The 21,259-nt window shown below is 40.4% G+C and overlaps 3 protein-coding genes across 4 annotated transcripts; 1 reads left to right on the top strand and 2 right to left on the bottom strand.

The window, feature by feature from the left end:
• Positions 1 to 2,382: 2,382 nt before the first annotated feature.
• LOC119798223 (olfactory receptor 11A1-like) lies at positions 2,383 to 3,382 on the top strand. Its single transcript, XM_038307572.1, has one exon. It carries the CDS (start codon positions 2,423 to 2,425, stop codon positions 3,380 to 3,382), a length of 960 nt encoding a protein of 319 aa, XP_038163500.1. The 5' UTR covers positions 2,383 to 2,422.
• A 7,862-nt stretch (positions 3,383 to 11,244) lies between these two features.
• LOC119798238 (putative gustatory receptor clone PTE03) lies at positions 11,245 to 12,414 on the bottom strand. The gene has a single exon (XM_038307588.1). The coding sequence runs from the start codon at positions 12,214 to 12,216 to the stop codon at positions 11,290 to 11,292; it is 927 nt and encodes a 308-aa protein (XP_038163516.1). The 5' UTR covers positions 12,217 to 12,414; the 3' UTR covers positions 11,245 to 11,289.
• A 5,776-nt stretch (positions 12,415 to 18,190) lies between these two features.
• Positions 18,191 to 20,499, bottom strand: or128-10 (odorant receptor, family E, subfamily 128, member 10). 2 transcript variants are annotated; one of them, XM_038307586.1, is made up of 3 exons: positions 20,425 to 20,466; positions 20,216 to 20,297; positions 18,191 to 19,986 (listed from the first exon to the last, which is right to left on the bottom strand). In XM_038307586.1, the coding sequence occupies exon 3, from the start codon at positions 19,933 to 19,935 to the stop codon at positions 19,357 to 19,359; it is 579 nt and encodes a 192-aa protein (XP_038163514.1). In that variant the 5' UTR covers positions 19,936 to 19,986; positions 20,216 to 20,297; positions 20,425 to 20,466; the 3' UTR covers positions 18,191 to 19,356. The 2 variants fall into 2 exon arrangements, with proteins under 2 accessions (XP_038163514.1, XP_038163513.1); XM_038307585.1 differs by having other exon boundaries at positions 18,191 to 20,297; positions 20,425 to 20,499.
• Positions 20,500 to 21,259: the final 760 nt, after the last annotated feature.

The following is a 21,259-nucleotide window of genomic DNA, read 5'->3' as shown; positions in this document are numbered from 1 at the left end:
GTATTTTCATTTGAATGTGCTTAACTGGAGACATCCATGTTTGTCAAAGAACACTACTGCCCCCTGCCGGTTTGTGATGTCACGATGCAGTATTGGCTGTTCAGCAAGTCCCAGTTCTGTATCTGGTGTCTGTCACAACGCGCTATTATCGATAATGGCAACGACCAGTGCACTATGCAAAGGACAGAGTAGTGGATTAATAATATGTTTTTTTTTCTGGCCAGAATTCGATGACAACTATTTTTTTATTCACTCTTACCTGATGTATTACAACATCCTACTGCCACACACGGGCATTATCAATTTAGCTATAGCTCTGGTGAATTTCAATGGTGAAGTGCTCTTAATCTTAAATGGTTGTTGTTGATTGCAGATGTGTCTTAGTAGTTCCCAATGATTTTTCTCTTGTAAAGCAGGGAGAATGGCACTAGGCTTACCGCACCGTGACATCACTGCTGGAAGATGTCAGTAGTGAGGTGTTACTATATGTGGGCAAAAATGGCTGTTTCTGGACTCAGTGATTGCAACAAAAATTACATATTTTTTACTAATTCATGCTAAATTCTTTAAATCACAGCAAACGTCTTAGTTTTAGGTAGGAATAAAGACCCATTGGTTATTCCTTGCTGATCAGACTTTTTTTTTAGGTAAAGGATCTATTAATATCAAATTTTTTTTTCGTGGACAACAGACTCGACCAGGTAAGGAACTGGTTCACAAGAAAGGGCACTCTTCGTCTAGAGGAAGCTTACATCTGTCATTTTTACATCAAAGTGCCACATATCATCTATGTTTCTGTTATAGAGAATGTGATCTCTTCTGCTAACGTATGTTGGGGTAACAGCATCACAGCAAATAACTGCAAAAAGATAAAAAGCTAAGGAGAAAACCTGCATTGGTCAGGGAACCCTTCCTGAACATCTGGAGATTATTTCACAAAAAATTATCTTTGATAAAATAAAGATCAATATGGACAATCCCAGCATGCTTTTCAGAAATCTCCATTTAGTCAAAGCTTCTCCAGCTTCTCGCCACTAAAGGTGATCATTCCAGCCTACAGCTATCACCTTCTAGAACTCATAACAAAACCCTATAAATTAACACATTTAATTTCTCTTTCGAATCAATAAGGTATTCTAGAACTGATTTGAATTACCTATTTTTAAGGTAAAGGATCAGAAAATGCAGTTGCGTGTCATGATCTGGGTGCTGGTGATTAGCCGGACTACTCATTTCATTCACCTGCCTATCTCCGCCCATTTGTCATTACCATTCATCTGTTCCAACTGCTTCAGCCTCTATTTTACCAGTCTTCCGACCAGTCAGCAGTGCCAGATTATTCAAGCCTGTGGTGAGAGTTCTCTAGCGTACCTTAGTGTAACAGATTGCCTGATCCTGACTAATTCTGCCTATGGACCTCTAAGCCTGTCTGTCCCTGTTCTGATCTGTTTGTGTGACCTGTCTTTGAACAGCCAATTTACCAAACCTGGAACTGATTCCCGACTCTGTTTTGGATTTTCCTTCGGCACCTCTTCAGACCTCTGATCTCCTGGCACTGACTACCGAGGATTTCTTCAAAACCGACTTTGGCCCTGCCCTCTGGATTATCCTGTCTCCTTCTTCCGCTTGGATCTGATCTCTTGCCTGTCCCCCGACCTCCTAGAAACCAGCGCCTTGGACTCTCGGAGCGGCACGCACCACGGCTCGTTGGCAGCGTACTGGCTAAAACCTTCCTCGTCCTCTGAGCTCAGACTGAACTGTAAGACCAGATTAGGGACTCACACGTTTGTAATCATCCTCCGCCAGATAGACGTGGTCACTAACCTGTCTAACCTGCAGGGGTTCCTGCCTTAGACTCTGAAGCTATTCTCTGCATTTCTGCTTTGTTAAATCTGCCTTTCTGCCATGAATACTGGGTCCTTTTGTTGTAAGCCTGAAAGTTGAAACTCTCAATAGTGCATTTAATGTGACCAAAGCCATGCTAGTTTCTTTTTAAAATCTAAAAGCCCCAAATATGTGTGTAGGTTTGTTTAAACTGTAATTCTTTGATCGAATCCTTTTAATGATTCCTTGTGATGAACTGGTTCTAGTAATTCAGTAAACTAAAATCAACTGCTGTTTCCATTACCATCAAAGTTTGCTGATGGGAGTGTCTCTCTGGATGGGCTCTTTAAGAGAAGCAGAAGCAGATCTAAGCTCAGTTATTAGCCTTAGCATGCATCACAGGTCCTAAATTGTTGCTGCCTGCAGCTGTGTGGCTTTTCCACAGTTTATTGATTGATCTCTTCTTGCTTTGTTAAAAACACACACCATTTATATATTTGATATTGTGTTAATGTGTTAATTTTATTAACTATTTTAGTTACAGATATATATACAGATGGATATTTTTGTTCAATAGTTCACCCACTGAGTCATAATTATGATTGAATTACAAACTAATACAAGGATGAAAATGAATTCCACTCAGGTTTTATATTTCACTCTAACTGCCTACATTGACACAGGTTCATTGAAGTACTTCTCTTTCTTCATCGTCCTGTTTCTGTATGTTTTAATCGTTGGTTCTAATGTTCTATTGATCGTTGTTATCTGTGTGAACAGGAGCTTACATGAGCCTATGTACATGTTTCTGTGCAGCCTGTTTGTCAATGAACTGTACGGCAGCACAAGCTTGTTTCCCTTCATGCTGCTTCACATCCTCTCTGATGTTCACAATATTTCTGTTCCTCTTTGTTTCCTACAGGTTTTCTGTGTTTATAGTTATGCAAGTGTAGAGTTTACCAGCTTAGCAGTTATGTCTTATGACAGATATGTTGCTATCTGTCATCCTCTGCAGTATAATTCACTGATGACTTCACAGAAAATTGCCTTCCTGGTGTCCATTACTTGGCTTCCACCATTTTTAGCTGTTGGGGGAACAATCATTTTAAGCTCGTCTCTGCAGCTATGTGGAAATACCATGGATACAATTTACTGTGGTAATAACTCCATCATTAAACTGGCTTGCAAAGAGCCCAGGGTCAATAACATCTATGAACTTCTTATGACTTTTCTCACGGTGTGTGTTCCTCTGTCTGTGATTCTCTACACCTACATGAGGATCCTTAAGGTGTGTTTTTCTGGATCTAAACAGACCCGACAGAAAGCTGTCAGTACCTGCACTCCTCACCTCGCTTCGGTTATCAATTTCTCTTTTGGTGTTTCCTTTGAAATCGTACAGAGCCGATTTAACATGACTCATGTTCCTGGAATGCTGAGAATATTTTTAGCACTTTATTTTCTTACTGGACAGCCTCTCTTTAACCCCGTTCTATACGGCCTGAATATGTCCAAAATACGCAGCCTGTGTAAGAAGCTGGTTCTGAGATGGGCATCATAAAGCTAGTTTGTTTTCATATAAAAAATAAGAATTGCAAAATTGATTTTTGATTTTACATGTTATTGTAATATTTAATTGCAAAAAGAAATTTGGTAAGGGGTTTAAATTCCTCTGCAAATATATACTAAAAATTATGGAAATACACCTTTGACCTTTTAACCTAAATTTATAAGCACCTACCTTAGACGGACAAAGTTTAGTATAATCTGTACACACAGTGTATACAGAATGAATGTTTGGTGCATACAGCTTTTCAACATTGAATGAGCAGCCTACAACAGTGAAATGAACTTTACCATTTACAAAGTGCAGCAGTGATCAGAAAGTAAAGCTGTGTAGGAGAAAAAGGAAAGAAACTGTTCAAAGTCATACGTGAAAGGCATTGATAAGGAAGGGAGGTTCAGTTCAGTGTAAATAAATAAATGCATTTCCTATTTAATTTTAATTTGTACAAAAGTATGAAAGATTACATTTACCTACTTCTCCTCTTCTTTCTCCCTCTGAAGCTGATATCCATATCCATACATTTTTACCTCCTGAATGGATAATTGATATTCTTTCTAGTCTTCCCAAACTGTCCCTCCTTAAACATTGACTCCTGCAGAGCTCAGCAACTCTGCTCATAACTTCCTTAAACTGGTTTATTAACTTCGAACACAAAGTTTAACTTTCATCCTGCTTTTTTTTACTCAATTTTCATTTCAATAAATGCTTTTACTGTTAGATTATGTATTTGTTCTTCTCAGTAGGATCACCTCAGGTTTAGAAAGGAGCCCTCAAAATAAATTATAAAATCATAAAATTATGTGAATGATTCAGATTTTTTAAACACCTGTTCTCTGCTTCTTGATCTTGTTACATAGTTTTATTGTAGGGGAGGATCTAAATTGGTGAAAAAAAAATCCTCTTTTAGATCCATCCCCTGGTTACCCCAATACACCTTGTAGGTAGGCCTGTGTCAGTGGTATCTGGCATCCTGCATCTTTGTGACTTAGAAATTATATCTCAAACAGCTCAATTGAGGTATGAATCAAATAGAGAATGTAATTAACCAACCAACTACTAGTTTTAGTCCATGAGGCAGACACCCTGTCTACTTTTAAGGGTAGGATTAAAACTTTCCTTTTTGATTAAGCTTGTAGTTAGAGAGGCTCAGGTTATCCTGAACTATCTCTATAGTTATGCTGCTATAGGCTTAGATTGCTGGAGGATATAGGGACCCCTATTTCATCATTCTGCCTCATTCTATCTCTATTTTCCAACTCTGCAGAATCTGTTAGTTCAATCTCTAACATTTGCTCTCTCTGCTTTTTCTCATAGTAGCTTCGCCTCGTCTGTTCCTGTTTGGCTGTGACACCATCCTGGAGAGAAATATCAGCTGTGCTGCTGCCATCAACACCTTTGTTTATAGATGTTGGAGATCTGCCTGTTTTTCAGTGTAGTCCTGCTTCTCTGACTGTGACAGGGTGGATGTGCTCTCTTCATCCTCTGACATGGGAGCTGTCTTGGAACTCGTCTGCCTGGCTGTGTGTTTCCTGGATGGGGCCGCCTTTTACAGTTGCCTTTTGTATCTCTGCTTCTGTCTCCTTGAACCCCAGTCGACCTCAGCAGATGGCCGCTCACACTGAGCCTGGTTCTGCTGGAGGTTTCCTCCTGTTAAAAGGGAATTTTTCCTCTCCACTGTCGCTACAAGCATGCTTAGTGTGAGGGATTTTTTTTTTTTTGTCAATGAGTCGATGCAGTTAAATGTTTTTTTCTTAGATAGAAAACTTTGAATCAATTTGACTGTATGATCTGGTGAACTGTAAGATGCCTTGAGATGACGTGTTGTGACTGTTATGACTATAAAAATAAACTGCCAAAGAGTGTAACTGTCAGGAAGTCTTTATTGTAGTTATTTAGATACCTACTGTATTTAAAACCAAGATACCAAATAACCAATATGTTGGTTGGAACCTATATATGATAAAAATAAATGAGTTTTGACAGAACTTCAAAATTTATCTGAAATCGAGGACATAGATATCACCCCAACACCCTTCTATTCCAAACAGCACATGAAAGCCCACAAGTCTGCAGGCTAAATGCTGGTTGGTCCAGAACCTAGGCAGAAATCAGATCTTTAGTGACAGTTTTATATTCTTACGTATAGGTCAAAATGTGATTTCCTCATTGATTAAGTCTAATAATTCTAAACTTTCCCCCTAAACAAGATGTAAGACATAATGTTTAATGGAGCAAACAACATTCTTGGTGTGTCTGAAGCGTCTCTTTTTTCTTTTAAAACATTTTTTTTGGTTATGTAGTTTACTGCCCACTGTATTTTTAGAGGGTAAGGATACAGTACTAATGTCAACATCAGATTAATCTAGTTGGCCAGAGTGATATGACATACACTGTGTATCAGTCTAGTAAAGCTCTGGGAGAGGTTGATTTCGAAGGCGAGACTAAGAGGGTCAGTGTCATTAGGTTAGACCGATCAGATAACTACGGATGTGACACTCGTACTCGTACTCGTCGTCTCCCGCTTTATCCGGAACCGGGTCGTGGGGACAGCAGACTAAGCATATGTAGCCGGGTGGTAAAGTTTGGTTGAATGACTGTATTGTTTTAAAGTGTTAGTTTTCTTTTATGTTACAGTAACAATGCTATTGAATTATTTTGGTTCAGTTATGTAATTTTATTTGTTCTTTATATATAAATATGTGCCGGTAGTTGGTCTCAGGTGCTGGACATTTTGACCACCAGAGGGCAGTGTTTCAAGGTGATTGCTGTTTCCCAAGACGGGAGAGGAAGTGCATCTTGTCGTCTTCCTGTGTTGCTATGCTGCGTGTTGAACGTGGATGTGACTGGTACGTGTTTTATCTGCGGGAGATAGATTGGGCAGAAAAAACGGTAAATATATACATCACTTGTTGAAATATGTCGGTACATTCTCATTTATGCTATAAGCAGTCAGTATTTTAATGAGATGGTGTGTTTGTGAAACGGATGGTTCAGGGAACCTGTATGTGCGGTGCGGGGCGGCCATTTCCTGCACGTGATAATAAGATGTCTGATCATCGATGTGCTCCGGTATTAAGAGTGAACTGAGACGTTACTGTGGAATGTAAGTGTTGATAAAATAAGTTATATCACAATTTCATCTGCTCTAAATCAGTGTGGTGTAATGCAGCTCTCTGTATTTTGTTTGTGCAGCCAGAGGCCACTGCCGTATTTCTTTGTTCGCCTTTTATGCATTGTATTTTCTTTTTGTGCTTTTCCTCTGTTATTTGAGAGGTTGCCACGTTTCAGCAGTAGTTACCTAATGTTTGGTACACATATGTTCTGATTTCTGAACAAAAGTAAGAAAATAAGACAGCTTTGTTTAATCTGTTTCAATTGGAAATAAAATATACTGCACATTAAGAACCCCAGTTATTGTGTCCTGTGAGGCTAAATATTCCCGGGCTACACATAGACTCCCAGACTTCCCTCTCCGCTGACACCTCCTCCAGCTCTGTTGGGGGAAGCCCTAGGAGCTCCCAGGCCAGTCGAGAGACATAGTCTCTCCAGCGTGTCCTGGGTCGTCCCCTGGGCCTCCTCCCGCTGGGACTGGCCTGGAACACCTCCCGAAGGAGGCGTCCAGGGGGCATCCGAAGAAGATGTCCGAGCCACCTCAACTGACTCCTCTTGATGTGGAGGAGAACAGGCTCTACACTGAGCCTCTCTCGAATGACCAAGCTACTCACCCTATCTCTAAGGGAGAGCCCAGCCACCCTGCGGAGAAAGCTCATTTCAGCCGCTTGTATCCGGGATCTCGTTCTTTCGGTCATGATCCAGATTTCATGACCACAGGTGAGGGTAGGAACGTAGACCGACCGGTAAATTGAGAGCTTTACCTTTTCGCTCAGCCCTCTCTTCACCACGACAGACCGGTGCAGCGTCTGCATTATTGCAGCAGCCACACGGATCCATCTATTGATCTCCCGCTCCTTTATTCCCTCACTCGTGAACAGGACCCCAAGATACTTGAATTCCTCCACTTGAGGCAGGGACTCTCCTTCAACCTGAAGGGGATAAACCACCTTTTTCTGGTCGAGAACCATGGCCTCAGATTTGGAGGAGCTGATTCTCATCCCGGCCGCTTCACACTCGGCTGCGAACCGCCCCAGCGCACGCTGTAGGTCTTGGCAGGAGGGAGCCAGCAGAACTACGTCATCCACAAAAAGGAGGGACGAGATCCACTGTTCCCCAAACTAGACCCCCTCCGGTCCTTGGCTGCGCCTAGAAATCCTGCCCATAAAAGTTATGAACAGGACCGGTGACAGAGGGCAGCCCTGTCGGAGTCCAACATGCACTGGGAACAGGTCCGACTTAATGCCAGCAATGCGAACCAGACTCCTGCTCCGTTTGTACAGAGAAAGGATGGCCACGTGTAAAGGGCCCCAACTCCATACTCCTGGAGCACCCCCACAGGGCAGCACGAGGAACACGGTCGAATGCCTTCTCCAAGTCCACAAAACTCATGTGGACTGGTTGGGCAAACTCCCAAGAACCCTCAAGCACCCTGTAGAGGGTGTAGAGCTGGTCCACTGTTCAACGGCCAGGACGAAAACCACACTGTTCCTCCTGCAGCCGAGGTTCGACAATCAGCCGGACTCTCCTCTCCAGCACCCTGGCATAGGCCTTTCCCGGGAGGCTGAGAAGTGTGATTCCCCGATAGTTGGAACACACCCTCCGGTCCCCCTTCTTGAGGAGGGGAACCACCACCCCAGTCTGCCAATCCAGGGGGACTGTTCCCAACCTCCACGCGATGTTGAAGAGACGTGTCAACCATGACAGCCCGACAACATCCAGAGCTCTAAGATACTCAGGACGGATCTCGTCCACCCTCAAAGCCTTGCCACCGTGGAGTTTTTTGACCACCTTGGTGACTTCAGCCTGGGTGATGAACGAATTCAGCCCCAAGCACCTCGTCTCTTCTTCTCCCACAGAAGGCATGTCTGTCGGGTTGAGGAGATCCTCAAAGTATTCCTTCCACCGCCCGACAATATCCTCCTTCAAGGTCAGCAGCTCCCCACTCCCACTGAAAACAGTGTTAGTGAAGCACTGCTTTCCCTTCCGGAGACACCGGACGGTTTGCCAGAATTGCTTTGAGGCCAACTGATAGTCTTTTTACATGATCTTTCCGAACTCCTCCCATGCCGCAGATTTTGCCTCTGCAACTGCCCGGGCCGCGAAACACTTGGCCTCACAGTACCTGCTTGCTGCTTCAGGAGTCCCACAAGCCAGCTAAGCTCGATAGGACTCGTTTTTCAGCTTGACTGCATCCCTTACTATCTGTGTCCACCACCGGGTTCGAGGATTGCCACAACGACAGGCACAGCAAACCTTACGGCCACAGCTACGGGCAGCTGCATCGACAATAGAGGCAGAGAACACAGCCCATTCGGACTCCATGTCTCCAACCTCCCTCGGAACCTGAGAGAAGCTCTCCCGGAGGTGGGAGTTGAACACGTCCCTGACCGAGGGCTCCACCAGACGTTCCCAGCAGACCCTCACTACACGTTTGGGCCTGCCGAGTCTTTCAGGCTTCCTCCTCTTCCAGCGTATCCAGCTCACCACCAGGTGGTGGTCGGTGGACAGCTCCGCCCCTCTCTTCACCCGAGTGTCCAAGACATGCGGCCGAAGATCAGAAGATACAACTAAAAAGTCGATCATCGACCTTTGGCCTAGGGTGTCCTGGTGCCAAGTGCACCGATGGACATCCTTATGCCTGAACATGGTGTTCATTGTGGACAATCCGTGACTTGCACAGAAGTCCAATAATGAAACACCACTCGGGTTCAGAGCTGGGGGCCCATTCCTCCCGATCACACCCCTCCAGGTGTCACTGTCGTTTCCCACGTGGGCATTGAAGTCTCCCAGCAGAATTAAGGAATCCCCAGGAGGGGCACTTTCTAACACTCTCCCCAGGGATGCTAAGAAGGCCTGGTACTCCGTACTGCCGTTCTGCCCATAGGCCAAAACAACTGTCAGAGTCCTCCCTTCAACCTGAAGGCAAAAGGATGCGACCCTCTCGTCTACCGGGGTGAACTCCAACACGAGACGGCTGAGCTGGGGGGAGAGAAGCAGCCCCACCCCCGCCCTTCGCCTCTCCCTGTGGGTCACTCCAGAGTAGAAGAGAGTCCAGCCTCTCTCAAGGAGCTGGGTTCCAGAGCCCTGGCTGTGTGTAGAGGCAAGCCCAACTTTTTCTAGCTGGTATTGCTCCACCTCACGCACAAGCTCAGGCTCCTTCCCCGCCAGTGCTGTGACATTCCACATGCCCAGAGCCAGTTTAAGTGCCCGCGGATCAGGCCAGCTTTAAAGTTGTGTTTCCACCTTAAGCTTTGATGTGATATCAAAACACATTTATATGAGATTACTGGAAAAATTGTTGTTTGATGGTATTTCATCCTGTGTCTGGTCAAACATTCATACATTACACCAATATCTTGAACACCTTTTTATTTTATATTTTACACCCATTATGTAGTCATATTTTGCTTTGTCTTATTGTGCTAAAATAAGTATTATTCTCAACTGTATCTTATTTGGAGAATAAGGTGTGAACAAAATGTTGTGGTTATTTATTCTGTCTTTTATCTTAAATATTTCCTCCTTTTACATTAGTGAAATTTGGAATTAAACACTATAGAATGAACATTTTAATTATTTCTCTTTTATCTGTTATCTTAAATATATTTCAAAAAATAGTCAGATTAATATTGTTTCAGTGCTAACAAAACAGCACAGCACTGCTTTGAATGAAACAGTGAAGAAGTTTCTGTTAAAATAATTGAATTCAGTTTATGTATATAGGGCCAATTCACAACACATATCATCTGAAGGCCCTTAACAGTTCACCAGATCATCCAGTCAAATTGATTCAAAGTTTTCTATCTAAGGAAAACCAGCGGATTGCATCGACTCATTGACTCGAAGGCAATCCCTCACACTAAGCAGGCTTGTGGCCACGGGTGAGGAAAAACTCCCTTTTAAGAGGAGGAAACCTCCAGCAAGACCCGGCAGCATAATTGGTTGTGTAGAAATGTACAGCAGATATTGTCGCTGATTTGGAGCTCGATATGTTGTAACCTCCTTTATTTAATAAATCTATAATCTTAACTAAATATAGTCCTGTTTAGCACACACAGTGCTCTTTCTGCAGCAGGAGCAGATTAATTAAATTGTTTCTACATGCAGACACTGTATGCATATTAGCAAAAAATGTAAACACATTGCTTTAAGAGCACATTTTTCTTAAAGTGAACATATCGAAAATCTAGCTTCCACTAAATATTGTGTCTAAAAGGAAGACAGAATGTAGCTTTTCTACATGATGACTTAAAGCTCACCTAAAAGTTGATAAATAGGGTGAGGTAATAGATGATTAATTGGGGATAACCTAAAACAGAACAAGGTTAAGTCACAAATAATGTCCATGAAACAAATAAGTTCAGTTTACATAATGTATGTAAATATTTAGTAAGTACAGTAATCTGCATGTATTTCGAATTTTGCGCAAAGCAAGTTATAGGACTTTTATGATTAAACAACTCAAATAATTCATTAGACAAGTGAATAACAATCATTCTAAGGAACATTAAAATAATAACAATCTGCTAATGAATAGAAGCAGTTATTGTTTCACCTTCTTTAATGTAACATTTAATCTGATGGCAAAACGTGATTTCAATGAATTTTCGTAAAACTGTAAAATTATACGACTGATATAAAATAATTCAATAATGTAAATGACAGATATATTTTACTTCAGTGAGCAAATAAACAAGGAAAAAAAAGAGGACAAAGGTTTTGAATTACAAAACATTTATTTCATTTCAGTTACATTTTTTCCAGCCAACCCAAACAAACAGATCAGATCATTTTATTTTGACACAAAGCAGTCTTTTCCAGATTTTACGTACTTCAGACAGATTCAGTCCATACATCACAGGGTTAAAGATTGGCTGACAAACTATAAAGTAAAGGGATAAAAATATTTTTGTTAAACGTGGAAAATGGTCTGTGTTAAACCTGCTCTGATAAATTTCCAATGAAACTCCGAATGTATAGTTGATCAGAGAGACCAGGTGAGGTATGCAGGTTGAGAGCGCTTTCTTCCGTGTCTGTCTGGATCCAGAGTAACACACTTTAAGGATTCTATTGTAGGTGTAGATAATAAGAGTGACTGGAATAAAGGTGCTGACAACAGTTGAAATAATCCCGTAGATATTATTTACAGTTGTATCAGAGCAAGCAAGTTTAACTATGGAGTAGTTAGTGCAGTACACTTTGTTAATGAAGTTTCTGCAAAGCTGCAAAGAGAAACTCAAAGATGTAGAGATAGCAATACCAAGAAAAGAAATAATGAAGGTTGCTAAAACTAGATAAGCAATTACCTTGGCAGTCATTAGCTGCTGATACTGCAGAGGTTTGCAGATAGCCAGATATCTGTCATAAGACATGGCAGTCAGGGTGAAAAACTCTACACCTAAATAGGAATGAATCAAGAAAATCTGAGTGAAGCACAGCGGGATAGACACTGTATGAACATCAGAAAGGAGCTGAACCAGCAGAAAGGGAAGCAGTGCTGTGCTGCCAAACATTTCATTAAAAAACAGGCTGCACAGAAACATATACATGGGTTCATGTAAGCTCCTATTTACACAGATCACCGAGATCAGCAGGATGTTAAAACCAATGATCAGAACATACAGACACAGTATGATCGAAAAGAAAAGGTACTTTAACAGTTTGGTGCCAAAATATGCTCCTAGTATAAAATGGGACATCTGTGTTGAGTTCATCGTGATGCTAGAGTGTTAAGAGACATAATGGGAAATCCTTATGATGGAAAGTTTTTTAAACAAACTTAAACTCTAATAATCATAAATATTCATGTGAAAAGCAAACAAAGAAAAAAAAAAATCAAAGGTCATTTATGGAATCAGCAATTACACTCACCACCCTCAAATTCAGAATAAGTATAACCTGAATAAAATACAGATCATGACAGCGAGTTCATTTGGGCTGATTAAATCTTACTGCTGTTTTTAAACCTTTCTGTTTCTCCCACATCACCTGTTGTCACGATGGCTGTGTTCTCTTTCCAATCAGTGTCATCATGTCCCCCACCCCCTGCCCCCCATGTACTTCATTATTTCCCTGTTGCAACTATTCATGTTTACAGCTGGTTCTAGAATATAAAAAAAAAAAAAAATATATATATATATATATATATATATATATATATATATATATATATATATATATATATATATATATATATATATATATATATATATATATATATATATATATATATATATATCAGAATCAGAATCAGAATATTATTATTATAATTTTTTTTTTTTTGGCCAAAAGTATTTGCCAACCATCCAAATAAAGGAAATTGGTTTTTCCAATAGCTTTAATGGGCATGTGTATAAAATTAAGCACCTAGGCAAAAAGGCTGTTGTTGCGAAAAAGTTTCAAGCTGTAATTGTGATAGCTCCAAAATGTTTTTGTTTATTTCAGCTGTATATTAACAAAATGGAAGTGTTTGGAATTGACAGTAACTCAGCCATGAAGCTGCAACTCCTTTTACTCCTTTTACATGAAGTAAGTAAGTAAGTAAAGTAAGTAAACTTTATTTGTATAGCACTTTTCACAGACAAAGTCACAAAGTGCTTCACATGATAACATAAAAACAACACAAGTAAAAACAGATAAAATGCAATAAAAGCTATAATAAATAAGGGAATAAAACAACACGCTATGTGCTTTGGAAGGCTTGTGAAAACAGGTGTGTTTAGAAGATATCCACCGAGTCCAGAGAGCGCAGGGACAGGGGGAGTTCATTCCAAAGACGGGGTGCCACCGCTTTAAAGGACCGGTCTCCTCGGGTTTTAAAACGGGTCCGAGGAACCATAAGCAGGTTTTGACCTGAAGACCTTAGGCTACGGACCGACGTATACGGCTGGATCAGACCTGTCATGTAGCCAGGTGCCTGTCCATGAAGGGCCCTGAAGGTATGGACCAGGATTTTAAACTTTATCCTGAAAGCAACAGGAAGCCAATGTAGGGACTTCAAGAGAGGAGTTACATGGGCTGTCCTATTTGTACGGGTCAGGAGTCTTGCAGCAGAGTTCTGGACAATTTGTAGGCGACCCAGCTCCCTCTTGCTCAGACAGGTAAACAGGCTGTTACAGTAATCCAGTCTTGAAGAGACGAAGGCATGGATGATTCTCTCCAAATCATCGTGAGAGAGGATTTTCCTTACCTTGGAGATATTGCGCAGATGGAAGTAACAGTTCCTGATCAGTTGTTTTGAGTGTAGCGCAAGGGACATCCCCTCATCGAAAATCACTCCAAGATTACGTAGACTGGATTTGGCTGAGGAACATAGATCACCCAGGTGTTGTTTAATGTCAGGGATGGCACTGTCAGGAGCAATAATGAGTGTCTCAGTCTTATTAGTATTCACTGCGAGATAGTTGTCGTTTAACCACTGCTGAATCCGGGACAGACAGTTCATCAGAGAGTGTAATTTGTGGACCTCTGAGGTTTTAAAGGAGCAGTACAGCTGTATGTCGTCAGCAAAAAGATAATATGCCACATCACTGTGCTGCTGGATAATCTGGCCAAGAGGGAGGAGATAAAGTAAGAAGAGAAGTGGTCCCAGGACTGAGCCCTGTGGAACACCATACTGGAGATCTCCCCGCTCAGACATCATGTCATTGACTGCCACACTGAAGCTCCTACCAGCTAAGTAGGAAGTAAACCAATCCAAAACTGGAGTGACAAATCATGCTTCTCCAGCTGAAAGTATGATGAATTAGTCTAGGTTTGGACGTTGCCAAGAAAACAGTACTTTGACTGCATTGTTCTAAGTCTAAAGTTCGGTAGAAGAGGTATTGTGGTGTGGGGTAATTTTTCAATAGGTGGGCTTGGCCTCTTAGTTCCAGTGAAAGGAGCTCTGAATGCTTGAGCACACCAAGACAGACAAGACAAGACCAGACTCCTTGCTGTGTGGAAACAGTTTAGAGCTCGCCCCATCTTTTTCCAACAAGAAAAAGAGACCAAAGCAAGGTCCAAAAAGACATGGATGGCAGATTGCATAGATGGTGTGCTGCCTACACAGAGTCCTGTCCTCAACCTGATAGAGTCAATGAGGCAATGGAACCAACTGGTTTTCCTTAGATAGAAAACTTTGAATCAATTTGACTGTATGATCTGGTGAACTGTAAAGTGCCTTGAGATGACATGTGTTGTGAATTGGCCCTATATGAATAAACTGCCATAGAGTGTAACTGTCACAGGAAGTCATTATTGTAGTTATTTAGATATATACTGTATTTAAAACCAAGATAAGAAATCTGCTGCTGTTTGTGAGAGACTGCTGCTGTTCGTGAGATGTATTGCATTCATTTCCTGTTTGAATTGAAGGAGGATGTTGTTGTCCAGACTATCTCCGCCTGAATTAAGTTTTGTTTTGTTTTTTCTTTTCTGCGATATCTCTGTATCTAAGTAACTCTAACTTACCCGAACCCCTTTAAACCATAGCGCCTTCTGCTGCACTTTTCAAATGAGCACTTGTGTCAGTTTCACACGGTTTTATTTCTGGTAGTAAGGAGTAGGTAGCCTAGGCTAGCGCTATCTTAGCATTGATATGACTTCTCTCTCCCTCCCTCCCTTGACTCTTTCCCAACTCTTCCTTCTTCCTCTCCTCTCTCCTGCTCTCACCAGGGACCATAGTTAATTGTTTGCCAGGGGCAAGAACGGGCGACATCATATCCTACCTGAAACTGCTGGTTAAGGATAAGGTTAAATACAGTAAGATTGTTATTCACGCTGGCGCTAATGACACCTGTTTATGCTGTTTGGAGGTCACTAAAATTAGTGTTGCTTCGGTGTGTAAAGTTACCAAAACAATGTCGGACTCTGTTACACTGATGATAAATTAGCTATATCTGTCTATAAATCCAGATGAAGCTAACCCATTACATAGATTACAGGCATGTCTCGAGGACATAAAAACCTGGATGACTCTTAACTTTCTCCTTCTGAATGCAGACAAAACAGAAGTTATAGTCTTTGGACCAGAGCTGCTTGGAAAAAAGGGGATTCGTCAGTCACTTCATCTGGACGGGATTACACTGATTTCAGATAATAAAGTACAAGTAAAAATGTCCTGTCCTCAACCTGATAGAATACCTTTGGGTTTAATGTCCCCAGAGACTGAGACCCAGGGCAACTTGTCCAACATCAGTGTGTAACCTCAGTAATGCACTTCTTGAATAATGGTCAAAAATTCCCATAAACAAACAAAATCTCATGAAAAGCTTTCCAAGAGAAGTTGCAGCTGTATATTGTGTCAGATTAAGAGACCTAAGTGCATATTGCTGTGGTGGGCTAAGACTAGTTGAATTTATAACTGATGACTTGCTGCCACAGTTTGCTCATGTTTAGAAAGCATTTATTTGTTTATTTGACATTATAAAAAAGATATGGCACTTATTTTGCTGCTGTTTTCATTGGGACCAAGATACCTCTGACATATTAAATCAAATCAAAGTTTATTTATATAGCACTTTACAACACCAGGAAGACCAAAGTGCTTCACAAAAAGATAAAAACATTGCAAAAAATAAAAAATAAATAAAATAAATACATAAAATCATAAAGATAAAACAATGTGTCCCAAGTATTAAAAGCCAGTTTAAAAAAATGAGTCAGTCAAAAATGGTTCAGTTTTTAGTCAGGTCTTTTTTTGTATTGATATATTATCAAAAGGGCACAAAGGCACTTGTACTTCCTGAGGAGGATGAGGAGAGCCCACCTGCCCCTACCCATTCCCAAAACCTTTTATAGAAGTGTCATATAGAGCATTCTGACGAGTCTCATTTGGTGGTATGGAGGCTGCAGCGCCTCAGACTGGAAGAAGGTGAGAAGGGTAGTGAGAACTGCAGAGAGGATCATCGTTCAAGTATTTTGTGGTTCTGTTTGCAAGAGAGGTGAGAGTGGAGCCTGAGTGATAGACATTCAGTGTGGCTATAATGCAGAAGCTGCACAAGATTTTGTGGTGAAGAATGAGAATGAAAAGGCAAAGCTCTCGATTTACTGGTCAATCCACGTTCCTACCCTTACCTGTGATCCAAAAATCTAGATCATGACCAAAAAAAACTATATTGCAGATACAAGTGTCTGAAATGAGCTTTCTCCACCAGGTGGCTGGGCATTCCCTTAGAGATAAGGTGAGAAGCTTGGTTCTACAGGACTAGTTGTGCAGAGCAGCTCTGTGGCTTTTTTACAGCTCCTCTTGAATCTTAGTCTGACCCAGGAGACAGTTCCAGTGAAATGGAAGACTCGGACAAAACTCCTCAGTGACTATAGACCTGTTGAATTGACATCCCACGTTATGAAGGTCTTCCTCAGCAAACATGCAGCTTTCAGGACCCACTGCAGATTACTTATTGTTGTGGAGTGGTTCAACAAACCCACTGTCATTTAGACAAGGCAGACAGCACAACAAAGTTCTTTTTCAGATCTTTAACAGTGATTACCTCAGTGACTTTGCAAACAGAGAAGCTGGAACCACGGGTTTGATCAGTGAATGGACCATTGAGGAAAACAGTGTAACATATAAAGGTTATATGCAGGGCAGGATCTAGGATTCTAGGACAATATTTTTGTTCCTTATTTTCCAGAGTTATGAGCGGGAACCATATATTTTAGCTGACTGAAATAATCAGTTCCCCCTCCATAACATGGTATTAAATAAAGGTATCTGCAAGTTTTTAACTGTGTTTATTCCTCCTTATCAAAGACAAACTGTGGATTTGGGGACATTTGATTTTCCACAGTTATGAGGGGGAAATACAATATTTTAGCCACCTGATATAATCGTGTGAATTTTGAAACTGTTATCATTTATCTGTATTATGTTTGAGACATTTATTATTTTATATTTTGAAATCCAAAAGCTTATACGACTATTGGTTTGTTGATCTTCATGAAATGTGTTAACAATTCTCAATTCAAAATGTCTGGAGTAGCATTGCTCCAGACATTTTGAATTGTGAAATCTTTCTGGGTGGAAAGAGAAACATCTTCAAACTTGGAAAACAAAGACCAGTGGTTTTGGTTTGAACTTTTTTCCCCGAATGTTTGTAAATTGTTAGATAAACATTTAAACAGAAAATGCATTTAATATAGATCATCAAAGTGGAATGGATAATATCAGGTGGCTAAAATATATGATTTTCCTCTAAAACCTCTGGCAAATAATGATCAAATGTCACCATATCCACAGGGTTTGTTGTTGATTTAACACAGTTAAGACTTGCAGGTGAATTAATTTATTCCCATGTTATGGAGGGGTAATGGATTATTTTAGCTGAAATATCAATTCTCTCCTCTCCTCCTCCCATATCTTTGGGAAATAAAGAGCAACTGTTTCCACATTCTCAAAAATTGTTATGTGTGATGGCAGGTAGTTTCATTAATCCAGTAATCTCTCATATTTTACATTAAAACAGGATTTACCAGAAAGTCTACACTCTCATATTTTCAGGAATTCTTCATTTTTGTGCCCTGCTATCAGCCAGTGTCCATCCTCTTATATCACCGATGAAAACTTATAAATACTCACTACATGTTGGAAAACTGTGTTTGGTGACTGACCTTTATTTCTGTCAGGCTTCAGAGACAAAGGTTGGAAAAAGACAGATTCTCTTGGAATTTAAAAAAGAACAACACAGAAAAGCATAAAAAGGACCTTGTCTATTTATTTTTTATTTATTTTAAAATTTAGTAAATAGCAGCTGCTGATGAAACTGGATGTTACAATCTTGACATGATAATATGAGCTGTTTTTATCGAGAAATCGATCAGAAGCGCAGTGAAAATTGTCCCATCCGCCATGTCCGCCCCTCTGGCTTCAAAGCCCGCTCCCGACACAAGGGGAACAGAATTTCATATAACACCGGCACAAAGAACGTCTTGAAGTCGGAGCTTCACATCCCTAGGATATCAGTCTGTTACTGTAGCAACAACTAGTGGTGACAACTTCTTCTGCACGGGAATGCTACAGGCTGTTTTCCTTCGCTTGCTGCTACTATCTAGTGTATTCCAGTACTGCACATTTTACTCAGATAAGCTCAGAAGCAAGATCTGGGGCTCTTTTAAACATCCGGGGCTGTAGCCCAAGTAGCCACCCCCTAGATCCGCCACTGGTTATATCTAGGTAAAGTTATGGTTTTGCATATAGTTACATACATTTACAGAATTTTAAGAACTATTTATTGTGCTACCTGGTTTCAGGTAACTTTTTCCTTTATTTCCTTTATTTAGGAAGATTCTTGAATTTCTATAGTTTTGTTCATGTTTTTTTACAGAGTAATTGTCATGTTGTTACAAAGTTCAGACCCAAATGCAGAAAAACCGAACAATTTCTTAATTATATTCACCAAAGCCATTTAAATGTTTTATTTTTCTTGCAGTGTTGGTTATTTTTCACATTGCTTTTGCAGTTGGAAGCAAAAAGCATAAAATTCACGTTACACTTTAACTGTAAATAAACTGCTGACTAGTTTATATTATTACGTTTGGTAACACTAGATGATGCATACAAATAGGAGATAGTAAACATTTTTTCCAGAGATACAAAAAGTTTATTGTAGGTGTATGAATGATTTGATCATCCGACTGTTGATTGAAACCATAATACTATTTGCAGAAACAGAGGACCCCAAAATAAAAATTTGCTCAGGGCCCTGTGGAGGTTTGGGCTGGCCCTGTATAACAGAACCAGATAGGTTTACTTTGGATATTTGTTCTCAACTCAAACTAGTATAAGCTCACTTTCTGAAACAAAATGTCCATATTTTAATTTTTAATTCACCTAAAGTATCAGACTCCAAACAATGAAAATGATCACCTGATGTTCATTTAAAAGAAAGCAATTGTTTCCACAAGTTGCGTATTTTTGACAGCTTTAGTCCATACACCAGAGGGTTAAACAGTGGCTGACATATTAGAAAATAAATAGATAAAAATATTTCTAAAATCTTTGGAGCATGGCTCCATTGTAACCTGCTCTGCAAAATTTCTAGCCAAACTCCAAGTGTGAAGTTGAGCAGAGAGGCCAGGTGAGGAGTGCAGGTACTGACTGCCTTCTGTCGGGTCGCTTTGGATCCACTGTAACACACCTTAAGGATCCTCATGTAGGTGTAGATAATTAAAATAACTGGAAGACACACTGAAAAAACAGTGCTGATCAGTCCATAAATGTTATTGATCGTCGTGTCTGAACAAGTCAGCTGAACAAGGGAGTAGTTGTTACAGTAGACTCTATTAAGGACATTTTTACAGTGGTCTAGAGAGTAGCTCATGGACGTGTAAATACTGACTATGACACAGGAGGATACCCATTCTAAAACAATTAAAGCTGCAACTTTCCTATTTGTCATCCGGGAGTGGTACTGCAGAGGATAACAGATGGCCAGATATCTGTCATAGGACATGATAGTGAGAGTAAAGTACTCTACGCTTCCATAAATGTGAAGACAGTAAACCTGCAGGAAACAGAGTGGCACAGAAATAGTGTGAACATCAGACAGGATCTGAACCAATAGGAATGGAAACAAGCTTGTACTGCCAAAGAGCTGATTAACAAACATGACGAAGAGGAGGATGTACATAGGTTCATGTAAGCTCCTGTTAACAGCAATAACCACACTGAGCAGAACATTAGAGGCAACTATGAACATATACAAACAAAGGATAATCAGGAACAGTAAATACTTGAACTGCTTGATGTCAAGGTAAGCCCCCAGAATCAAATATGGAGCCAGTGTTGAGTTCACCATCATCTGCTTTTGTTTGTCTGAAAAGAAAATGTCACACAGGGTTCAGGAGAAACTGTCAGACATTCTCATCATAGGTTGTGGTAAATATAATAAAAACACAAAGCAAAACATTATTCAGCTAAATAAGAAACAGACACCACTCACCACACTCAAATATCTTATTCAGAGAAATCAAGAAGACATTTCAGGACACTGAGAGGATGACCCTGTGAGTTCATCTGAAGTGAGCTTTAATTCCGGTTATTCTGCTGCTTTTATTTGTCTTGAGCTCTGTCCTTCTCCCCCATGCTGGCACAATTGTCAAAGGACTGCTTCTCTGCCCTTATGCAAACATCTAGCTGTGTTACATCTAACTAACACTTAGAAATGGGAAGTCGGAGTTTCGTAATCTAGAAAGTAACAGCGTTTTTTTCTTTTATTTTTCAGTTTGCATATGGCTACTGTTACAACAAAAACAGAACCACCAAAACTGTTCCACATGGTATCTTGATCATATAAGCATCTTTAAACCACTTTAATTTATAAACACCCAAGAGTAGTATGTGTACATACACTGGAAAAACGATCTAGAAGTAAGTAAACATGTCTTAAATTAAGTGTATTTCCCTTAATTTGAGTAGGTAAATGGGATAGTTTGCCAATGGAATTAGTATTTTTACTCTTAAAATAAGATATTAAGATAAAAAAAAAAATCACTTGAAATTTTCAGGATCCCAGTTTTGTGTTCGTCTGTTTGTCTTGTCTTTTGTGTTCTCCCTTCCACCACCAGGAGGCGCCTGGCTCTGGCTCGCCTCCTCAAACACCTGCAAACGGTTACCTCATCACCAGACTACTCTTAAAGCTACAGTGTGTAATAATTACAGGGATATACAGTCAGAAATGTAATATATTATACATAACTATGTTATTTATCATCATCTACGAGCTCAGCCTCTTAACCTCAATATTTGCGTTGCCTTAGAATTGGTTATTTATAATT

This window comes from Cyprinodon tularosa, unplaced genomic scaffold, assembly GCF_016077235.1.
Source record: "Cyprinodon tularosa strain WSP-4 unplaced genomic scaffold, ASM1607723v1 ctg614, whole genome shotgun sequence".
Lineage (NCBI taxonomy): Eukaryota > Metazoa > Chordata > Actinopteri > Cyprinodontiformes > Cyprinodontidae > Cyprinodon > Cyprinodon tularosa.
The sequence above is the reverse complement of the archived record's forward strand: the minus strand, read 5'-3'. Positions and strand labels throughout refer to the sequence as shown.

What these genes read in the sequence shown, in the direction of transcription:
- LOC119798223 (XM_038307572.1), top strand. Translation starts at nt 2,423, where the DNA reads ATGATTGAATTACAAACTAATACAAGGATGAAAATGAATTCCACTCAG.
- LOC119798238 (XM_038307588.1), bottom strand. Translation starts at nt 12,216, where the DNA reads ATGAACTCAACACAGATGTCCCATTTTATACTAGGAGCATATTTTGGC.
- or128-10 (XM_038307585.1), bottom strand. Translation starts at nt 20,283, where the DNA reads ATGATGGTGAACTCAACACTGGCTCCATATTTGATTCTGGGGGCTTAC.